Source organism: Phacochoerus africanus, chromosome 2 (assembly GCF_016906955.1).
Source record: "Phacochoerus africanus isolate WHEZ1 chromosome 2, ROS_Pafr_v1, whole genome shotgun sequence".
Taxonomy (NCBI): domain Eukaryota; kingdom Metazoa; phylum Chordata; class Mammalia; order Artiodactyla; family Suidae; genus Phacochoerus; species Phacochoerus africanus.
Genome location: NC_062545.1, coordinates 223,027,885 through 223,048,715, shown reverse-complemented (window position 1 = coordinate 223,048,715; position 20,831 = coordinate 223,027,885). Strand labels below are relative to the sequence as shown.

Genomic DNA, 20,831 nt, shown 5'->3' with positions numbered 1-20,831 from the left:
TTGCAACTGGGCTGAGGAAAGACTTAGAGGCTGATTATTCCTATAAGGGGCCACTGGTTAAGGAAGCTACCTATCTTCTACAACAGTGCCATTGTGCTTTCACAATGAATGTTATTATTAAGTCATCTTGTTCAGTTTTTACTCTAGAAGAATAAAGAGCGAGATCCAGCTTAAGAATTTTCAGCAAACTCGTTAAGATGTTTCCTTCTCAGTATTCTTCTCTGGTCTTTGTACTTGGACTGGCTATGCAGTTTGAAGTCCCTGCCACAGTGTGCATGAGGCATGAGGGGTGGGGTGGGGTGGGAGGGGGAATCCATGGTCCCAGTCAGGGGCCTGATACAAATTGGTGCATTCAGCTCAGGTTAATGGAGCCAGTTGGCAACTTTTACTGTTTTTTTTTTTTTTTCCTGTAATTCAGAAAATGGTTAGGAGTAGCCTGTTAGGCAGTTGTACAAGAAAACCACTAAGGAAGTTCTTTAGTGCATATATATTATCTATATTATGTGTATATACATATATATGGGCTATTTCAAATTTTGTATGCTTAGTTATATATTTTGTGGCTTTTGGGTTGGAAATCCTTCTGGTTTATCGTCAGTTAATAGTGACACTCCAACTGGAGTTCCCGTTGTGGCTCAGTGGGTTATGAGCACAATCAGTATCCATGAGGATGCAGATTCCATCCCTGGCCTCGCTCAGTGGGTTAAGGATCTGGCATTGCGGTGAGCTGTGATGTAGGTTGAAGACGTGGCTCGGATCCTGTGTTGCTGTGGCGTAGGCTGGCAGCTGTAGCTCCCTAGCCTGGGAACTTACATATGCTGTAGGTTTGGCCCTAAAAAGAAAAAAAAAAATAGTGGCATTTAGTCTGACTTACCAGTGGTGAAGAGAACGTCTCTAGTTACTCTTCTGGAAATTCTGCTGTAGCAGAGGTTGCCGAGAGGGCACGTCCCACTTGCATTCTTACCCTGGGCGAGAGCTGCATGTTCCTCCTCCTCAAGCTGGAATAAGTAAAGCGTGGTCACTCAGCCTTTGAACAAGGACCTGAAAGGAGAGGTGGGTGGTGTCCCTGGTCCCTGGATGGTGAGTATTAGTAGTGTAACGTTGTGGCTTGAAAGGAATTCCCAGAAAAACAGATGTGCCAGTGATTTTCATGTGCTTCTTTTTTCCCCCATTACTGCAGCCTCCACGTGCAAGTTCATAGTTACCTCTTCTGACTTGGAGTGTTTAAAGAGCCTAGTCTGTTCTAATCTATAGATCATGTATACATACATGTATAGAAGAGATTGTTCTAGGGAGTTCCCTAGAACAGGTGGCTTAGTGGCTAAGGATTTGGTGTTGTCATTGCTGTGGCTTGAGTTCCATTCTTGGCCTGGAAACTTCCACATCTCATGGGTGTGACCAAAAAAAAAAAAAAAAGAGAGAGAGAGAGAGACTGTTCTAGACCTGTCTATTCTCCTGCCTCCTTATTTTAGATCCATCTTTTGTCCTTGGATCAGATTTAACTTTCCTAAAATATTTATGTTACTCTTTTGCTCTGAAAACTTGTTGACTCCCTAGAGTTTGAGGGCAAACCCGAGGTCCTTGGCTGGCATTCACATTCAAGGCCATCCACAGTTTGTCCTAAAGTAACTTTCCAGTATCATCATCTCCTGCCCCGTGTCGCGAACTCTGCACTCCAGCCAGGCTTGTCTGGTCACTGTCCCTAGAACATGTCCTTTTCCTGCTTCATGATCCTCTTGATGTTATTCTCCTCTTTGGATTGCCTCCCCAACCCCACCATCTCTGTCACCTCCATCCTGACTTATGTCTCTGCACCTTTTGCTGCAAGTGACATCTACCTGTACTGTCATTGTGGCCATTAGATTTTTGTTTTGTAGGTTTCTCAGTCTACACCTAATTTTCCCAAAGGGATGACACATTCTTAAGAAATGAAACGTTTTTGAGTATTTCTTTATGCTTTTTTACGGCATTTAATGCAAAGCTTTGGATATAGTTGTGATATTATAACTAATGAATGAATGAAATATAAGTACAGAAATACAACTGAAGATCAAGAATAAATGATTTTTGCATTACCTGAACCTCTTTATTATCCAGAAGCCGTATGAGGAAAAGTATAGTTTGTCAAGTGGAATAAGCACTTGAAAGGGTGAATTAAGCTTTTGCAGTTAGAATAAGTAAAGCCCGGGTGTGGGCCACGCAAATCAGAACCATCTGGCAGCAGTATACCCACAGCTTGCGATTCAAGCTCTACAGTGATTTCTGTAGAAGCCCAGCATCTTTATTCAGTGGAATTCATTTGTATGCTCCTATTTGATAACCGTCAGGACTGTCAAAATAATGCAGTTAGGAGTCATATAGTTTTAGGAATAATTTTTGGAGCAGTTGCTTTGAATCTTTAGACCAGTGGTTCTCGAGCTTTTGAGCCCATCTGAACCTACTGAGGCCTTTTGTTAAAATTGATTGCTGAGCAGTGCTCTGATTTGGTGGGGCTGGGGAGCCATCTGAGAGTGTGCGTTTCTACAAGTTCCCGGTGGTGCCGATGCTGCTGATTCAAGGACCATGCTCTGAGCACATGCAGTTGTATGGATGTTTATTTCAAGCTTGGGACTTTCCACGTACTGGTGGCATCACATAAAGGCTGGGAGGCATAAAGCTTTTTTTTTTTTTGGCTTTTTAGGGCTGCACTCGCAGCATATGGAGGTTCCTGGGCTAGGGGTCCAATCAGAGCTACCGCTGCTGGCCTACAACACAGCCACAGCAATGCAGGATCTGAGCCAAATCTTTGACCTACACCACAGCTCATGGCAACGCTGGATCCTTAACCCATTGAGCGAGGCCAGGGATTGAACCCTCCACCTCATGGCTACTAGCCCGATTCGTTTCCGCTGAGCTGTGATGGAAACTCCCCATAAAGCTGTTTTTAACATTGACCACGAGTTTTAATTTGGAACTTTAAAACACAGTTTGGCAGTTTATAAAATACAGAATTTGGTAGTTCTACGTGTCCCTGGAACAGGTGCCCTCTCCTAGTGCTTTTGAAAATGTCACTTTTTAGGTATATTTAAACATTTTTGGAGTCTAAAATATTTAGGCGTTTTCTCTTACAAAGATCAAAGGATTTTTATTCTTTAAATGCTGGTATGAATTGAAGCTTTTCCAGCATATATCTGAATGTATTCTTAAAGTTCAATATGATTTGAAAGAGGGAATAAACTATGGGTAAGTGATGGCATTTTAACCAGCAGTCATCTGTAACAAAACAAATCCTTGCTTTGACCTGATGTAGCATTTTATTTGAGGTTTACACTGAAGCCATTCCCTTGTTACTCTGAGGATTATTACTGACAACATTTCGTTGCTGGATAAACTGAGGTCTGATAAGAGGCCCTGACTAGGGTTATGATGTAGAATCCATGAACTTGGGCCCTGATCCTTGAATGCTGGTGTCTTTGGGTTTCTTCTCTCTCTCTCTCTCTCTCTCTCTCTTTTAAGGGCCACACCTGCAGCATATGTAAGTTCCTGGGCTAGAGGTCAAATTGGAGCTGCAGCTGCTGGTCTACGCTACAGCCACAGCAACAGGGGATCTGAACTGCATCTGTGACCTGCGCCACAGCCTGTGGCAACACTGGATCTTTAACCCACCGAGCAAGGCTAGGAGCGAATCTGCATCCTCCTGGATACTAGTCAGGTTCTGAACCCACTGAGCCACGATAGCAACTCCTGGTGTCTTTGGGTTTCTCTTCAGTCCTTTACTTTATTAAGAAGCTTGCTTTTGCTGGGTAGGCCCTGGGAGTACCCAATGTTTTTCAGCTGCATGGACAGGGATTAGCATCTAAAATGCCTGTGAGATTGTGTATGGATGTCCCTCTGATGCTTGTGACTGGATGGTAAGAATGTCATTTAATCCCTTTCTGATTTAAATGTCCATCTAATTTACTGTTTTCTGCGAATTTTTATTGTTTTGTAATTGGGTAAACAGTAAGGACATGACATTGAAGACAAAAGAATTAGATACTGAAAACCACCTCTTTTGCCATTAAATTGTTGTTTAAAAGTAGCAGAAAGGACCAGGGTAAAAGTTCAGGAGGATAGAAGGGCACCTGCCTTCTTGAGCCACTGTAGAGTAATGAAATTGGAATTTCTCATTTTGTTAGCTGGGAAGAGGAGGAGAGAAGAAAGGAAAGAAATAGAACAAGATAGTGGCCCTGGCAGCGCATTGCCGGGGCTAGAAGTGGACGGACTTTGGTGTCCTTTCAGAGAAAAGAATCTTCAGGGCTGACTGTAAAAGGAGACTGTAAAAATACATTTTTGTTGTCGATCTCTCCTGAACCTTCCAGAGCGTGCCTGTTTAGTCACCCCTACCCCACGTTCAGCCAGTGGACACTTTCTGAGCACCTGCTCTGGGCCAGGCGAATTCCTTTGGGAATCTCTCTCTCCATGAGCTTCTTTTCCTTGCCTCCATGTTCTCAGCTCTTCACTGTGTTTTAAAAATGAAATAAGAGTTTCCACTGTGGCACAACAGGATCCTTGGTGTCTCTGCAGCGTGAGGACGCAGGTTTGATCCCCTGCCCGGCACAGTGGGTTAAAGGATTTGGCATTGCTGTAGGTTGCATCTGTGCCTCAGATCTGATCCCCAGTCCAGGATCGAACTCCATATGCCTCAGGGTGGCCAAAAAAAAAGAAGAAGAAGAAGAAGAAGAAATAGCATCTTAGACTTCTTGAAGCTTCTAGTTCTTCCTCACTTTATTTCGATGCCAGGCTACTTGAGAAAACATTTTCATTGGCCCCTTCTGCAGATACTTACCGCCACATGTGGGGCACGGGATGTGGAAGGTAGGGTGGGAGTGGGGCAGGGTGCTTTGAGCTGGGTCCCCCCACCACCTCCCAGCCCCGACCAACCAGAGAGAGAAGGCTTTTCACCACATTCATCTGTCTCCTCATCACTCGCTCCTCTGTCTCCTGCAGGCTTCTGCTTTTCCCACTGTGCTAAAACCACGAGGCCCAAAGACCTAAAAGACATCTGCTGGTCTTTTCCAGAGATAATTCTGCTTGATCCCTTAGCAGCAGTTGACACTGCAGCCTGCCTCGGGGATCCATGTCAACTTTGTCCTCTGTGACATTGCGTTCTCACCCGCCCCTGTTCTCCGGGGTTCTGGCCTTGTTTCTCCTTTCAGAACATACTCTTCTGTAACAGCTCCCTCCTCCTTTCCCCAGATGCAGTCAGCATCTCCTGGCACCAATCTCAGCCACCCCCATGAGTATCTGTGCCCCTGTCTGCAGACCCCCAGCATCCTGAGTTAGCAGACCTACCAGCTCCATCTATGCTGCCTCCCCAGGCTTCCTGCTCATCCCTGTTGGTTTATCCTGGGTCTTAATTCCTGATGCTTGTCAGTCCTGCAGTTCTCTCGTTGAGTTCATCACCCCCACCCCGACGACATCCCTGGCATAGGTCCCCTCTCTAGTACTGGCCATCTTCTGGGTCTCTCCCTTATGACTTCAGCAGCTCTCTGGGGGCTCTCGCTGCCTCTGGTCTCTTCCCTTCGCTTGTCTTAAAATTGCCATCAGCTGCACCACCCTGGAGCATCTCTCTGACCCCCTGTGCTTCTTACTCGGGAGTCGTCAGTGGCTCCCAATGTGCCCTGGAGAGACTTCAGAGCTGGTCTGAGGCTTCCCCTCACCAGGCCCCAACCCACCTGTCAGACTGGACCTCTCTGGCCCCTTTCCTCACCCCATTCTTCTATCTGATGGTCCTGTCCGTCACGTCCAAACTCCCCTCCCGCTTTCCTGCTGCCATTTCCTTTGCCCTGGCTGCTTCATTCTCAGTACTTTTCCTCATTTGCACCCATTTCTTGCTCTTCTTTTATATTTTTTAAATGATTTTTATTTTTTCCATTATAGCTGATTTACCGTGTTGTGTCAATTTTCTACTGTATAGCATGCAGACCCAGTCACACATACATATAAACATTCTTTTTCTCACATTATCATGCTCCATGATAAGTGACTAGATATAGTTCCCAGTGCTACACAGCAGGATTCTTGCTCCTCTTTTAAAGTGCAATTCAGGTGCAGTTTTTTCTCTGTAATTCCTTTCCAGGCTGTACGTTATCTGTCCAGCCTTTGCTTTTCCATAGAAATTTATGTGTGTTCCTGTGTGAGAGTCCTCGTTGCACTCTGTGGCCCCATCGTTCATCCTAGACTGTAGAGTCCCTGTGGGTAGTAGGGACAGCCTGATAACCTTGCAGCCATTTCAGGCACTGGGCCCAGCTCTGAGAACATTGTTTTAATATATGTCCCTCGTTGGGGTGTCCTAGTCCATTCAGTTGTTTATTGGAACTGACACAGTTTAATATCTAGACCTAGGTTGGCAAACTTCAGCCTGCAGGATCACTTTGGCTCATGGCCTGTGCTTGTGAATAAAGTTTTATTGCAACACAACCACACAGCAGCCTGTGCATTCTACAGGGGAATGGCCATAGGCCTAAAGTAGTTAGTAACTGACCTTTTACAGAAGTTTGTCTCCCTGGGTCTATACCATTGTCCAGGCTTTGGAAGGATACAGTATCAGCTCTTGGAAGGAAGTGAAGGAAACAATGTTTGCTTAAACTCTTAGCCTCTTGCCTTGGCTTTGGGACATATCTCTGTGGACTAACCATAGTAAGGGCACTGGGGTTTTTTAATTCCTTTATTTAAAGTGAAGTACAATTAATTTTTTTAAGTCTATTGCAGACAGCCAAGTTAACCAGATTTGCCATATTAGAATAGGAATTTCTAGGTAGAAGTTAGACCTGGTCAGGCTCTCTGTAATTAAAATGAAAATACCTAAAATGTTTTTGGTATTTTCAGTAAAAATACTCACCAAGGGACTGTCAGCTGTGCTACCAGAGTTAGGCCAACCTTAGAAGGCCTCCTGTATGTCAGCCACAGAAACGGAGTGTCTGGAGCTTTGTTCTCTGGATCTTAAGGAGAAAGATCATCGTGGCAAGGTTTAGAGGTACAGGTTTGTGGCCCCACCTGAACACTGTGTTGTCTGTTTCTTTCTAGAGGGACGCATGGTCATCCAGGATATTCCTGCTGTCACCAGCAGAGGGCACGTGGAGAACGCACCTGACCTCGTCTCAGACTCCACCTACTACAGCAGCTTTTACCAGCCGTCTCTGTTCCCTTACTACAACAATTTGTACAACTACCCGCAGTACTCCATGGCCTTGGCAGCAGACTCCTCTTCTGGGGATGTGGGAAGCCCCCTTGGGGGGTCCCCTGTGAAGAACAGCCTTCGGAGCCTCCCGGCACCTTATGTGCCTGGTCAGACAGGAAACCAGTGGCAGGTAAGGTGTTCCCAGAGAGGGAACTGGATATGCGAAAACCACATGCATAAACACACGCACATCTCCCATGCACACCCAGCTCATGTGTGCCCATTATGCAAAACACGTAAAGTTTTCACTATTCATAAAATCACTTAACCCCATGAGTTGGCTGTAAGGAATTGTAAAGAAATAGGCACATATTTGTTTGTACTTTCAAATTTGACTTTTCTCATTCTTCAGTGTCATTTTATATACATATTTTTATTATTATTTGATTCCCTTTATTTGAAATAACCAGGATAGGCAAAGAGGATTCATGGTTGCTTAGACCTGGTGGGGAAGGGAGGAGGGGGAGATATAACTAAAGGTGATGGGGTTTCTTTCTGAAGTGTCATTTTATATTAACACCCAGTTGGCCAGAGTCAGCTTTGCCGGTAGCTTACTGTCTGAGCCTCATGCCCCCCCATCTCCTCCAGCCTTGCACCACTCTTTGGAGCAGCTTAGCAATGACTTAAGTGTGGCCTTCTGGGCGGCAGTGTTCCTAGTAATGAATTTGCGCCCTGGAAGGGAGATGCGTTAGGACCTGTGGGTTTGCTTGGGAGAGAGGTAAGAGAAGGAACTAGGTCACAGTTGTGCTGGGCCATCCTGAGTGCGTTTTTAGCTGGGAATGGAGGTCCGTCTTTCATACACTAAGTATGTGTTTTTAAAATAGGGTGCAATCAAGAGCTTTTAATATTGGGGGTAAAACAAAGCGTTTTGCATTATCAGGGAATGTTTATACAGTGCTGTTCTGCTTCCTCAGTCATCACCATTTCTGTCAGGCCAATATAGTAGCAGCAGATTCAAGGCATGGAAAGCATTCGTTCACCTTGTGGGGATGTGCACGCGTGAGTGCCCCTCAAAACCCCCCTCTGACTCCTTCAAGACGCCACTTCTGCAAGGACGTTTCTCATTTTAGGCGCATTTACCGTCTCATACTTTCCCAGCTGGGTTTTGGTGTCCTCACAATGTGGTGTATGTATTTGGAGGTTAAGGCAAATCTTTTTTTTTTTTTTTTTAATTATTTATTATTACTTTTTTCCCACTGTACAGCAAGGGGGTCAGGTTATCCTTACATGTATACATTACAATTACATTTTTCCCCCAGCCTTTCTTCTGTTGTAACATGAGTATCTAGACAAAGTTCTCAATGCTATTCAGCAGGATCTCCTTGTAAATCTATTCTAAGTTGTGTCTGATAAGCCCAAACTCCCGATCCCTCCCACTCCCTCCCCCTCCCATCAGGCAGCCACAAGTCTCTTCTCCAAGTCCATGATTTTCTTTTCTGAGGAGATGTTCATTTGTGCTGGATATTAGATTCCAGTTATAAGTGATATCATATGGTATTTGTCTTTGTCTTTCTGGCTCATTTCACTCAGTATGAGGTTCTCTAGCTCCATCCATGTTGCTGCAAATGGCATGATGTCATTCTTTTTTATGGCTGAGTAGTATTCCATTGTATATATATACCACCTCTTCCGAATCCAATCATCTGTTGATGGACATTTGGGTTGTTTCCATGTCTTGGCTATTGTGAATAGTGCTGCAATGAACATGCGGCTGCACGTGTCTCTTTTAAGTAGAGTTTTGTCCGGATAGATGCCCAAGAGTGGGATTGCGGGGTCATATGGAAGTTCTATGTATAGATTTCTAAGGTATCTCCAAACTGTTCTCCATAGTGGCTGTACCAGTTTACATTCCCACCAACAGTGTAGGAGGGTTCCCTTTTCTCCACAGCCCCTCCAGCACTTGTTATTTGTGGATTTATTAATGATGGCCATTCTGACTGGTGTGAGGTGATATCTCATGGTAGTTTTGATTTGCATTTCTCTTATAATCAGTTGAGCATTTTTTCATGTGTTTGTTGGCCATCTGTATATCTTCTTTGGAGAAATGTCTATTCAGGTCTTTTGCCCATTTTTCCATTGATTGATTGGCTTTTTTGCTGCTGGGTTGTATAAGTTGTTTATATATTCTAGAGATTAAGCCCTTGTCGGTTGCATCATCTGAAACTATTTTCTCCCATTCTGAAAGTTGTCTTTTTTTGTTTTCTTTTTGGTTTCCTTTGCTGTGCAAAAGCTTGTCAGTTTGATTAGCTCGCATGGGTTTATTTTTGCTCTAATTTCTATTGCTTTGGGAGACTGACCTGAGAAAATATTCTTGATGTTGATGTCAGAGAGTGTTTTGCCTATGTTTTCTTCTAGGAGTTTGATGGTGTCCTGTCGTATATTGAAGTCTTTCAGCCATTTGGAGTTTCTTTTTGTGCATGGTGTGAGGGCATGTTCTAGTTTCTTTGCTTTGCATGCAGCTGTCCAGATTTCCCAGCAATGCTTGCTGAATAGACTTTCTTTTTCCCATTTGATGTTCTTGCCTCCCTTGTCAAAGATTACTTGACCATAGGTGTCAGGGTTTCTTTCCGGGTTCTCTCTTCTGTTCCATTGGTCTGTCTGTCTGTTTTGATACCAGTACCACACTGTTTTGATGACTGTGGCTTTGTAGTATTTCTTGAAGTCTGGGAGAGTTTAAGGCAAATCTTTTTTATCCCCCCTTTTTTTAAAATGTGAGTTGACATTTTCCACTGAGCAATGCTATTCCCTTTTGCTTTTATAGATGTGGGGAAGGTGCTGGTGCTCACATCACCCCATTTTTTTGGATTCTCACACTGGCCTTAGGCGTCTGACTTCCTCCGCCTATTAATCCCCTGGGCTACTTATTTTCATAGGTTTTCCATATGTTTTATTTTTAGAATCATACTCTTTTTTAAGGGAACTTAAGGTGTTCCCTCTGTGGGACAATGGGATCCAAAGCATTTCTGGAGCACTGGAATGCTGGGGGTGCAGTGGGTTAAGGATCCAGCATTGCTGCAGCTGCAGTGTAGGTCACAATGGTGGCTCGGATCTGATCCCTGACCTGGGAACTCCATATGCTGCAGGGTGGGCCAAAGAGAAAAAAAGGTGGGGGGACGGGGCTGGAGCTTAAGGCATATTGGTATTAGAATTGAGAGGTGGAGTTCCCATTGTGGCCAATGGTTGGCGAACCCGGCTAGCATCCATGAGGATGTGGGTTCAATCCCTGGCCTCTCTCAGTGGGTTAAGGATCTGGCATTGCCGTGAGCTGTGGTGTCTTGGATCCTGTGTTGCTGTAGCTCTGGCGTAGGTCAGAGACTATAGCTCTGATTCGACCCCTAGCCTGGGAACCTCCATATGCTGCAGGTGCAGCCATAATAAGACAAAAAAAGAAGAAAAGAAAAAAAAGGGAAAGAAAAGAAAAAGGAAAAAAAAAGGATCGAGAGGTGATATGGATGTAAAAGAAATGCAATGATTTATCCATCCTCAAGCTATTCCATTCCAGGCCTTTCAAAGCGCCAGTTGGATTTTATGACTTGGCGCTGGTTTTAGGTTGATTTCTGTTAGAGACTCTCCTCTAAGAAAGGAGGAAGAAGTATCTTATAGTTCTTCAAAAACCAGCCCATCCTGCAGGGTCCCAGGAGCCAAGGGGCTACTACTGAAGTGTCCTGGTTTTCTAACTACTTATAGGCTTTAAGGAGAAGTTAGGGAAGGTTTGTGAACATGTTGACTGATGAGAAAGAAAAACCCTAAGTGTCTCCTGAAAAAAAAAAAAAAAAAAAGGCAGCACACAGCTTTACGGCAGCATCCGAAATCTCCTAAATTAAATAACCCTCCCACTTCGTCAAAATCTTTCTGATGGTGTAAGATGCCGGACATACCCCAGTTAATTCTTATTCCACCTTGAGGACCTGCGGGGGCGAGGCTGAGGACTTGAATTTCTTTGGAGGGCCTTGCCAAGATCCATCTTTGGAGACCAAGGACAGCTAGGAAGAGACGTTCTCTAGGGTGGCAAAGTTGCCTGGCCTCCAAGCACTGCCTCAGCCACCCTAGAGATTCCCTGGAGGGCACGTGCATGGCCCCCAGCTAGCCAGGCAGGGAGGAAAAGTCTGGCCCAAACTTTCTTAGTCCTATGGGGGGCCTGCAGTTTTGATGCTATTCTCATGCCTTCTCTAGAACCACTGCTTAACTGGACCTGAGAGGGGCCCTAGTTAGAGGCCCAGGAAAGACATCGAGGCAACATTTAACATAGGAGTTTGTTTTCAAGGAGGCCTAGGCTCAAGCCTTCCTATTTCTTAGCCAGTTGGTTATATATTCTCATGTAACAGATTATTTTGCAGAAATAGGTCCTTCTCTGCTACCCTGGTTGATGCCCATTCCTCTTAGTTTGTCATAAAACCACCCTTATAGTTCTCATTGTTGAGCAGTGAAGCCTCCCTCTGCTCTGGGAGCCAGATGGTATGTCTTCCTTTTAAAGGCAAGGCCATAGAGGAGTTCCCATGTGGCTCAGTGGAAATGAACTCGACGAGTATCCCTGAGGACATGGGTTTGATCCTGGGCCTTGCTCAGTGGGTTAAGGATCAGGCCTTGCCATGAGCTGTGGTGTAGGTTGCAGATGTGGCTCGGATCCCACGTTACTGTGGCTGTGGTGTAGGCCAGCAGCTGTAGCTCTGATTCAACCCCTAGCCTGGGAACCTCCATATGCTGTGGGTGTGGCCCTAAAAGGGGGGGGGGACATAAAAAGGTGAGGACATAGAGACTTAGAGAGCCACTACAGTCACACAGCCATGACATATAGAGCTGGGGTTTTTGGTCTGGTCTCTCACGGTATGTTTCCAGCACTGTCTGGGGAGACCTGGGCCTGCAGCTGACTCAGCGCTCCAGGGACAGCATCAATTAAGTGCAGATACGGAGCCTCTCTTTAGGGCTTGGAATGTCTATCCAAGTTCTCTGCTTTATTTTGGGCATCTTCTTGGAACCTCTTCTGATTTTCTCTCTTCACTCATGAAGATCGGAGATTAGCAGAAACTTCTAGGACAGTGCTGAGGGAGGTCTGAGGTCCAATGGCTTTTTTGTGTGTGTGTGGGGGAGGGGCGCACTCATGGCATATGGAAGTTCCCAGGCAGCTCGTGGCAACACTGGATCCCATTGAGCGAGGCCAGGGATTGAACCCACATCCTCATGAATATTGGTCCCACTAAGCTACAAAGGCAACTGTGAGGTCCGATTAACTTTTGGATGGCTAAAAACCCAGCTCCTGTTGTTTTCCTGAAATACACAGGCTCGGCCACTAGTGTTTAAAATATGCTGAATTCCTTGCAGTTTGGGAGTTGCTTTTGCAATCTACATTAGATTTCCTTTGAATGTGATTATCATAAAGCAAATGTAGGCATACCTGCAGCATGTGTGTAACCCAAAAGATGATCCTAATGATTGAGGTGAGGGGGCTTGACTGCATGGCCTCGCCATCTCTTCTAAGGCTGATATTTTATGAGTCTGTGGATTAATCTTGTAACCAAATGTGAACAGGAATTTAACTTACACCCTTGTCACACACACACACATTAGTTCTCTTGGAAAGAAACTCAGATTAGCAGAGGCAAACTGTTATCTATAGGTTAGATAAACAACAAGGTACTTTATTACATCTGGTGATAATGGAAAAGAATATGAAAAAATATGTATACGTATAACTGAGTTACTTCACTGTACAGCAGAAATTAACACAACATTGTAAATCAACTCATAAAACTAAAAAATTACAAATCCAACATCCATATAAGCCATCAGTTTGCAAAAGAACAGGTGAAAATTAGTGCAGGGATGATCAGAGCTGGAATGGATTTCACAGAATTCAAGTCCCTGCCCTCCTGCTGCAGGGAAGCTGAGGTCTGGAGCCGGGGGGCTGCAGTCAGCACTGCAGCTGGGTGATGACAGAGCCTGGCCCAGAAACCAGGCGTATGGACTTAGGGCCACAGTACAGTGTGCTTTGAGGAGCACAGAGTCTGATGTGTGGAGATCTATTTTCACTTCTCATTTGGGACTTAACTGTTCATGTAGTCTTGAGCAGAATACTTACCCCTCTGAATCTCAGTTGTTTTGTCTATAAAGTGGGCTTAGTACCACCTTCATGGAACTGTTGCATGGACACAATGAGGCTGTGTGATGACTGAGTGAGAAGATTACTGTGTGTGCCAGGAAATGCTATGCTGATATTAACTTCAGTGAATTTCTTTCATTAGCTAGCTGTTACTTTTTCTTAGCCCTGCTCTTTTTTGAAATCTCTTTAATTTCTAGCCTCTTGTTCATGAGTATTTTAGTTTGCTATCTCAGATCTCCTTTGTAATAAAATGGGGTATATATAATGCACTTTTTAGTTATTGTTCAATGAACCTGACACGTGCATGTGGACCAAGTATATAGATGTATATGGAATACTTTTTATTGGGGATGGGGAAGAATTTTTGATCCACTTAAGAAATAGAAAACTGGAAGCATAGGCAAAGATTATAATGGTGCAAAATATGTTTATTAAGATGTATATGGGAGTTCCCGTCGTGGCGCAGTGGTTAACGAATCCGACTAGGAACCATGAGGTTGCGGGTTCGGTCCCTGCCCTTGCTCAGTGGGTTAACGATCTGGCGTTGCCGTGAGCTGTGGTGTAGGTTGCAGACGCGGCTCGGATCCTGCGTTGCTGTGGCTCTGGCGTAGGCCGGTGGCTACAGCTCCGATTCAACCCCTAGCCTGGGAACCTCCATGTGCCGCGGGAGCGGCACAAGAAATAGCAACAACAACAACAACAACAAAAAAGACAAAAGACAAAAAAAAAAAAGATGTGTATGTTATAAAGAAGTATTAATTAAATAGCAAGGAGTTCCTGCTGTGGTGCAGTGGGTTAAGAATCCGATTGTGGGGGTGTGGGTTCTATACATGGCCCAGTGACGTGGGTTAAAAGATCTGGCAGAGGTTGCAACTGAGGCTCTGATTCAGTCCCTGGCCTGGGAACTTCCATATGCTATGGGTATGGCCATTAAAAAAATTCAATAGCAAACACCTAGACTAATACCTATAACCAGTGTTTAAGGGGTAGGAACAGGGCAGCTCACTTTTCTGCCAACTCGTTATGGCAGAGATGCAGGGACAGTGATCTGGGGCAGGGCCTCCCCCAACCTTGCCGTTCCTGCTGTTTCAGAAGGGTGCCCTGGCTCTGCTCTTTGGACTCCCTCCTGGTGGCAGCTTCCCTGGAGGGGGAGGGCGGGGAAGGGGCTGCTCTTGCTTGTCACCACGCTCTGTAGAAGATGTTCCAGAGCTGCCCCTGGAGGGCACAGAGCTGGTCTCTGGATCTTCCCTCTGGTCTGACCCCACCTCCACCGAAGGGCCTAAGTCCAGCAGCATCTCCTCTATCTCTGACTTGACTCTCTTGCTAAGACTTGACTTTCCTCCTAACTCTTCACCAGAGCAAAAATCTTAATAAGGTTGCCTTGTGGCTTTGGGTATCAGTTTGTTTAGGGGGAGCAGCATGAGGTGTTTTCAGAACAAAGAGTTTCATTGTGATTCCTAGAAAAAAATTGACTCTAGCGTAGATCATTGTAATTTTTTAAAGCCAGACTTCTTAGAGATTAGTGGGGAGGGTATTGAATTGTCTACCAAAAGAAACCATTGACTTTTTATTATAGAGTTGAGACTTCCTGTAAGTCTCCCTATAAAGTCATGCAAGCCACAAATAATTTTTCGGCACCTACTAAGTGCAAAACCTATACAATTAAAAAAAAAAAAAAAAAGCTAGAGGAGTCTGATGGACCAGCATCCTGGAATCCTCTTCCATTTTGCTGCCTTGCATGCATGGTGAGAGCTGCCTTAACCGCTTTTAGTCTATCTGCAGCCTCTGGAGATTTGTGGCCCAATCATAGATTCCTGTCCTGTTGTGAAACAGGAATAACATTTGTGACACTAGAACAAACTCACGATGAATGGCTGGTTCCACTGACCAGCAGCTCAATTTCACTTCTGCATTTAATTGCCTGCAAAAGCTGTTTATTGCCTGGTGCCCTCCTCCACGGCAACATTACCTCTTAAATAAACATGTTGTACCAGGTTGACGAGGGAGAAGTGCATATCAAGTGAGCAGAAATAAATATGGGAGGACTCTGGGCTATACCTGGGATCTCCTTTTAGACCCCATGGCACGTGCCCCCGGGACTAGTTTTTCAGAAGCTCTTGCGACCAGTGATGGAGACCCATGGTCCTGCCACAGCTGGGGTGGTCACGTGGCCACAGAGGTGCTTTCTCTCCTTCTCCTGGTTCTTTTGGGCTCAGCCTGAAGTGTCTCAAAATATGACTGACCATTTATGATTGTGCTCCTCACTGAATGCATTCAGTTGTTAAGTAAACATACAGTGAGGTCCCACTACGTGCTAGGTATCTAGCGCTGAATCAGACAGACAAAAATGAGAAAAGTAGGTCTTGAACAGGCTGTTATTACTGGTAAATGAGAAGGGAGGTTGGAGATCATCTAAGTAACCCTGGCTTCAGAGCTGAGACACAGGCTGGCAGGAAATCAAATTCTGGCGTCTAGACTTAGGAGTACAGAGAAAGGCGCCCCCTTGTGGACTTTATTGGGCTGGCCCTTTAGCACTTACCTGCTAAGTGCCACAGGGCCAGCCCTGCACTTGTAAAAGCCACCCCTTTTGACTGTCTTGGTGGCAGCCCCACTGTACCAGCCCTGCCATCCTGTATCAAGCAGTTTGGTGGGGGGTCCTGGTTTTCACACCATCTCCTCTATTTTTTTTTTTTTTGCTTTTTAGGGCCACACTTGTGGCAGCTGTAAATTCCCAGGCTAGGGGTTGGAGCTGCAGCTCCTGGCCTGTGTGCGCCACAGCCACAGCAGTGTAGGATCTGAAACACATCTGTAATCTACTTAGACCATAGCTCATGGCAACGCTAGTTCCTTAACCCACTGAGTGAGGCCAGGGATTGAACCTGCATCCTCATGGATACTAGTATACTAGTCGGGTTTGTTTCCTCTGAGCCACAACGGGAACTCCTGTCACCTCTTTTTATTAACATGGTTCAACATCAGAACAACCTGTTAGCTGAGAGAATGCTGAGCTGTGACTTACAGAGCCTGTGGGTGCGGGCACAGTCCCAATGCCTTCACATCTCTGCCCTGGGGTTCCCCAGGAGGTCCAGAGCAGTGGGGATAGGCAGCCAGGGCTTAAACCTGACTCCTGTTCCCAGGGAGACAATATTCATTAATTAAGCCATTGATTTTTAATATTTCTAAATTTAAAAACCAGTATATCTGGGAAAAGGTAGTAGAATGCAAAATCCACTTCAGTTTTGAAGATGAAGCAGGAGAGACTTGAGGTAATTTTGTGCTTGCGTCAGGCCAGTGAGCTCCCCTGTCATTCCCCCTGGTCTGAGGAGACTCCAGGTGATTTTGGCTGGGAAGGATGAAGTGACTGGCCTGAGGAACACAGCCCCAAGCCTGGGCCTTCTTTCTTGGGGTTAACACTCAGGATCCACTCGGCTGCCCTTCCAGTTAAACCAGCCCCGGCTTTCCTTTTTAGGCAAACTGGTTATTACCACTATTTGTTGGTAAGCAAACACTGACAGGCTTTCTCTTCTGGAAAGAAAAACTCAGAAAGTCCTCAAGCCCACAGAAGGCCATGTTCAGTTTTAAACATTTAGAGCAATTTCTTTCCTTAGGAAAAGGGAATTAAATTAGATAAGGTATTTGCCTTGAGCTGTTAGGGCTAAGCACCCTAATTTATTTTTCGAAGGGAAGTTATGGGGTCATACATTTCTGTTGATGTTGCTATGATGTGGTTTATTTATTTTGTATCCAGCTATTTTGGTGAACCCTGTAATTCTAATTTATAGTTGATTATTCTAAGGTTTCTAGGTTAGGCAATTATTTCAGAGAAAAGCGTTGATATATTTTTCTTCTTCCTCTCAAATACCTCCTGTTCTAATTTATGTTCTTGGTGCATATAATTCAGTTTACCTGAATGCAGGATGTTACCTGTGCTGGTTTATGGAGAAATGAAGAAGATAAAGCTAAGGTATTTTTTTTAATAGCTAAGTTATTCTATTCAAAAATATTTTTGTATTGAGACTGTACCCTTTCAACTTTTTTTTTTTGATAAAGTAAGGATTTCTTTTTCTTTTTTTCATAAATGCCCTTTCTTTGCAATATAAATTGTTGGCAGATCTATCTCTGTCTCCTCCACCCCCTTTTAAAAAAGTTGAACTAGGAGTTCCTGTTGTGGCTCAGCGGAAATGTATCTGACTAGCATCCATGAGGACGAGGGTTCAGTCCTTGGCCCTGCTCAGTGGGTTAAGGATCCAGCATTGCCATGAGCTGTGGTGTAGGTTGCAGATGCGGCTTGGATCTGGCATTGCTGTGGCTATGGCATAGGCTAGCAGCTATAGCTCCGATTCGACCCCTAGCCTGGGAACCTCCATGTGCTGCAGGTGTGGCCCTAAAAAGACCAAAAAAAAAAAAAAAAAAAAAGTTGTAGTAGTCTGAAATCCAGAGTCTGAAAACCATGGCACCTGGCATTGTGTCCCCATGACCACAGCAGAGTTCTTGAGGGTCTTCAGTGCCCTGCCTTGAGCAGTTGTCCCAGCCTCACTCTTTTTGGGCAGAGTGCTTTCGTCTTTTGCTGTCTTTTTATCTCAGCCCTGTGGATGCCCTTATGCTAGTCCAGTCTTTTGTGGGGCCCTCTCATGTGCACCCCAGGTAGGTCCTGCTTTCGGGCACAGTGAGGACACAGGGTTTGGGCTTCCCAGCTCAGAAGACTGGTCTTGGGGAAATCATCTGTTTAAACTTGGAAGTCATTACCAGCCACCCCAATTTTTTTTTGTCTTTTTGTTGTTGTTGTTGCTATTTCTTGGGCCGCTCCCGCGGCATATGGAGGTTCCCAGGCTAGGGGTCCAATCGGAGCTGTAGCCCCGGCCTACGCCAGAGCCATAGCAACGCGGAATCCGAGCCGCGTCTGCAACCTACACCACAGCTCACGGCAACGCCAGATCGTTAACCCACTGAGCAAGGGCAGGGACCGAACCCGCAACCTCATGGTTCCTAGTCGGATTCTTTAACCACTGCGCCACAACGGGAACTCCCCACCCCAATTTTAAAGCCAGTGACATGAAGGTGTCAGGCTTCCCCAAGTTTGGGGTCACATGGCCTCTTCTGTGAACTTTCCTTTAAATGGCATGTCAGGTCTTAGCTGCATCTGTAATTTTCTCTTCTGAAACATAATTCCTGACCAGGTTCTTCTTGTTTAAGGAGAAATAATGATAAACCCAATTCTCTTGGTCCTTTATATCATATTCTTACTCCTGTAGGAAAAAAGCTCCTCATGCACAGGGCTCTTGAGGGGCAGCAGTGGGCCTGGGAAGCTTTACTGAAGTATAGTCGATTTACAATTTTGTGATAATTTCTGCTGTACAACAAAGTGATTTAGTTATACATATATACATGTCTATTGTTTTTCATACCCTTTTCTTATATAGATTATCATAGAATATCGGCTTGAGTTTCCTGTGCTATATACAGTAGGTTCCTGTTGGCCAATCATTCCATAAACCTCAGTGTGCATATGCCAATTCCAAACCCCAGGTGCATCCCTCCTCCCTCAACTTGTCCCCTTTGGTATCTGTGAGTTTGTTTTCAAAGTCTATGAGTCTATTCCTGTTCTGCAAATAAGTTCATTTGTATCTTTTTTTACTTTCCACATAAAAGTGATATCATTTGTTTGTCTTTCTCTGATTTATTTCACTTAGTATGAGAATCTCTAGGTTCCTCTGTGTTGCTGCAAATGGCATTATTTCGTTTTTTTTTTTTAATTGTCTTTTGTCTTTTGTCCTTTTAGGGCTGTACCAGTGGCATATGGAGGTTCCCAGGCTAGGGGTCTAACCAGAGCTGCTGCTGCTGGCCTACACCACAGCCATAGCAATGCCAGATCTCAGCCGTGTCTGTGACCTACACCACAGCTCACAGCAACGCCAGATCCCTAACCCACTGAGCGAGGCCAGGGATCGAACCTGCAACCTCATGGTTCCTAGTTGGATTTGTTTTTGCTTTGCCATGATGGGAACTCCTCATTCTTTTTTTTTTTTTTGACTTGAGTAATACTCCATTGTGTGAAAATAGAACTACCATATATGCCCCAGCAGTCGCACTCCTGGGCATCTGTCTGGGAAAAACCGTAATTTGAAAAGATACAGGCACCCCACTCTTCATTGCAGCACTATTTACAATAGCCAAGAGCAGAAGCAACCTAAATGTCCTTCACCAGAGGAATTGATAAAGACAATGTGGTACATAGAGTCCTGGCTTTCTGTTGCCAAATGACCTCCTCTTTGAGAGAGGTGTAATTGCCCCGAAAGAATTGCTGCTTTGTCTCATTCTAGATGAGTACAAGCCATGATCATGACTGACATGGTCTGATTTTTATTACTCCTTTTTTGGCAGGAAGGGTTGCTTTCTTATACAGACTATGAAAGTTGAATGATTTTCAGGCTTTTGATCCCATAGGAGGGCCATTGTTTGCAAGAATTGGTGCCAGTGTTGACGGTATTCCTGGTGGCTCATGGTCTGGAACCAGGGCTGAGGGAGCTGAACTCAGACAGTGAGAGGTGGGCTGAGGAACGTTCCTTCACTGCAGCTGTGTGCAGGAGAATCATTTTTTGCAGAGTATTTTGCTTACAAAAGTGTGGATTACACATGAAAATGGAACTGGTCCCTGGAAATCTCAGGCAATGGCCAAGGCAGCTTTGACTCAGAGAAGATCTTGGGGGCAGCAGCTTTGGCACCTAGTCATCCTAAATGATTGATTCTCAGCCTGAAGGAAGTGGTCCAGTAACATCCCAGGAGATCCCGATTGAAAGCAACCTTGAATTCTTAGAAACCTTAGGGAGACTCCAGTAAATCCTGGACTGTCCTTCAGGGTCATTTCCATTCTTATATGAGTTCAGTTTAATCTGCAAACCCTGGAAAGGGCTGGTCTATGCCAGGGATGACTCCACAATTAAAATAGAGGCACAAAGACATCAGTCTGTTGTGAGATTTTTGCATAACGACTGACCCAGTAGCATCAGGTTAGTAAATAATACAGTCATCTGGGGATTCTGTAGTCTACTTGAAAATTAGATGGTTAGATCACAGTTTTTAAAAGCTTCCAGATTTGATTTAGTTGGGCTGGTAGCCAAAAATCTTATCTCTTTATATTTGCCTTTTTAGCTTACTTTTTTCCTGAGTAGATGTGAGTTATGGTGTAAAATTCATTGCTTTTCAGAATGTTTAAGTATGTGGATGAGCAACTCTCAAATTTCTTTGGAATCCATATTTCTGTGGCCTGTTAAATGGCCCTCATTAGTTGAATAAAGACCAAAATCGGAGCTCCTGCCGTGGCTCCATGGGTTAAGAACCTGACATAGTGTCTCTGGAGGATGCAGGTTCAATCCCTGGCCTCGCTCAGTGGGTTGAGGATCCAGCCTTGCCACAAGCTGTGGTGTAGGTTGTTGATATGGCTCGGATCTGGCATTGCTGTGGCTGTGGTGTAGGCCGGCAGCTGCAGCTCCAATTTGACCCCTAGCCTGGTAACTTCCTTATGCCACCGCCACT

The 20,831-nt window shown here is 44.9% G+C and overlaps 1 protein-coding gene across 2 annotated transcripts in view; it reads left to right on the top strand.

Moving 5' to 3' along the window:
* The window catches only part of DMRT1 (doublesex and mab-3 related transcription factor 1), a 115,063-nt gene that overhangs the window by 34,965 nt on the left and 59,267 nt on the right, over nt 1-20,831 (top strand). For both annotated transcript variants that reach the window (XM_047769549.1, XM_047769548.1), the window contains one exon: nt 7,048-7,331. In XM_047769549.1, the coding sequence (XP_047625505.1) occupies nt 7,048-7,331 (284 nt within the window). The remainder of the gene's footprint in view (nt 1-7,047; nt 7,332-20,831) is intronic.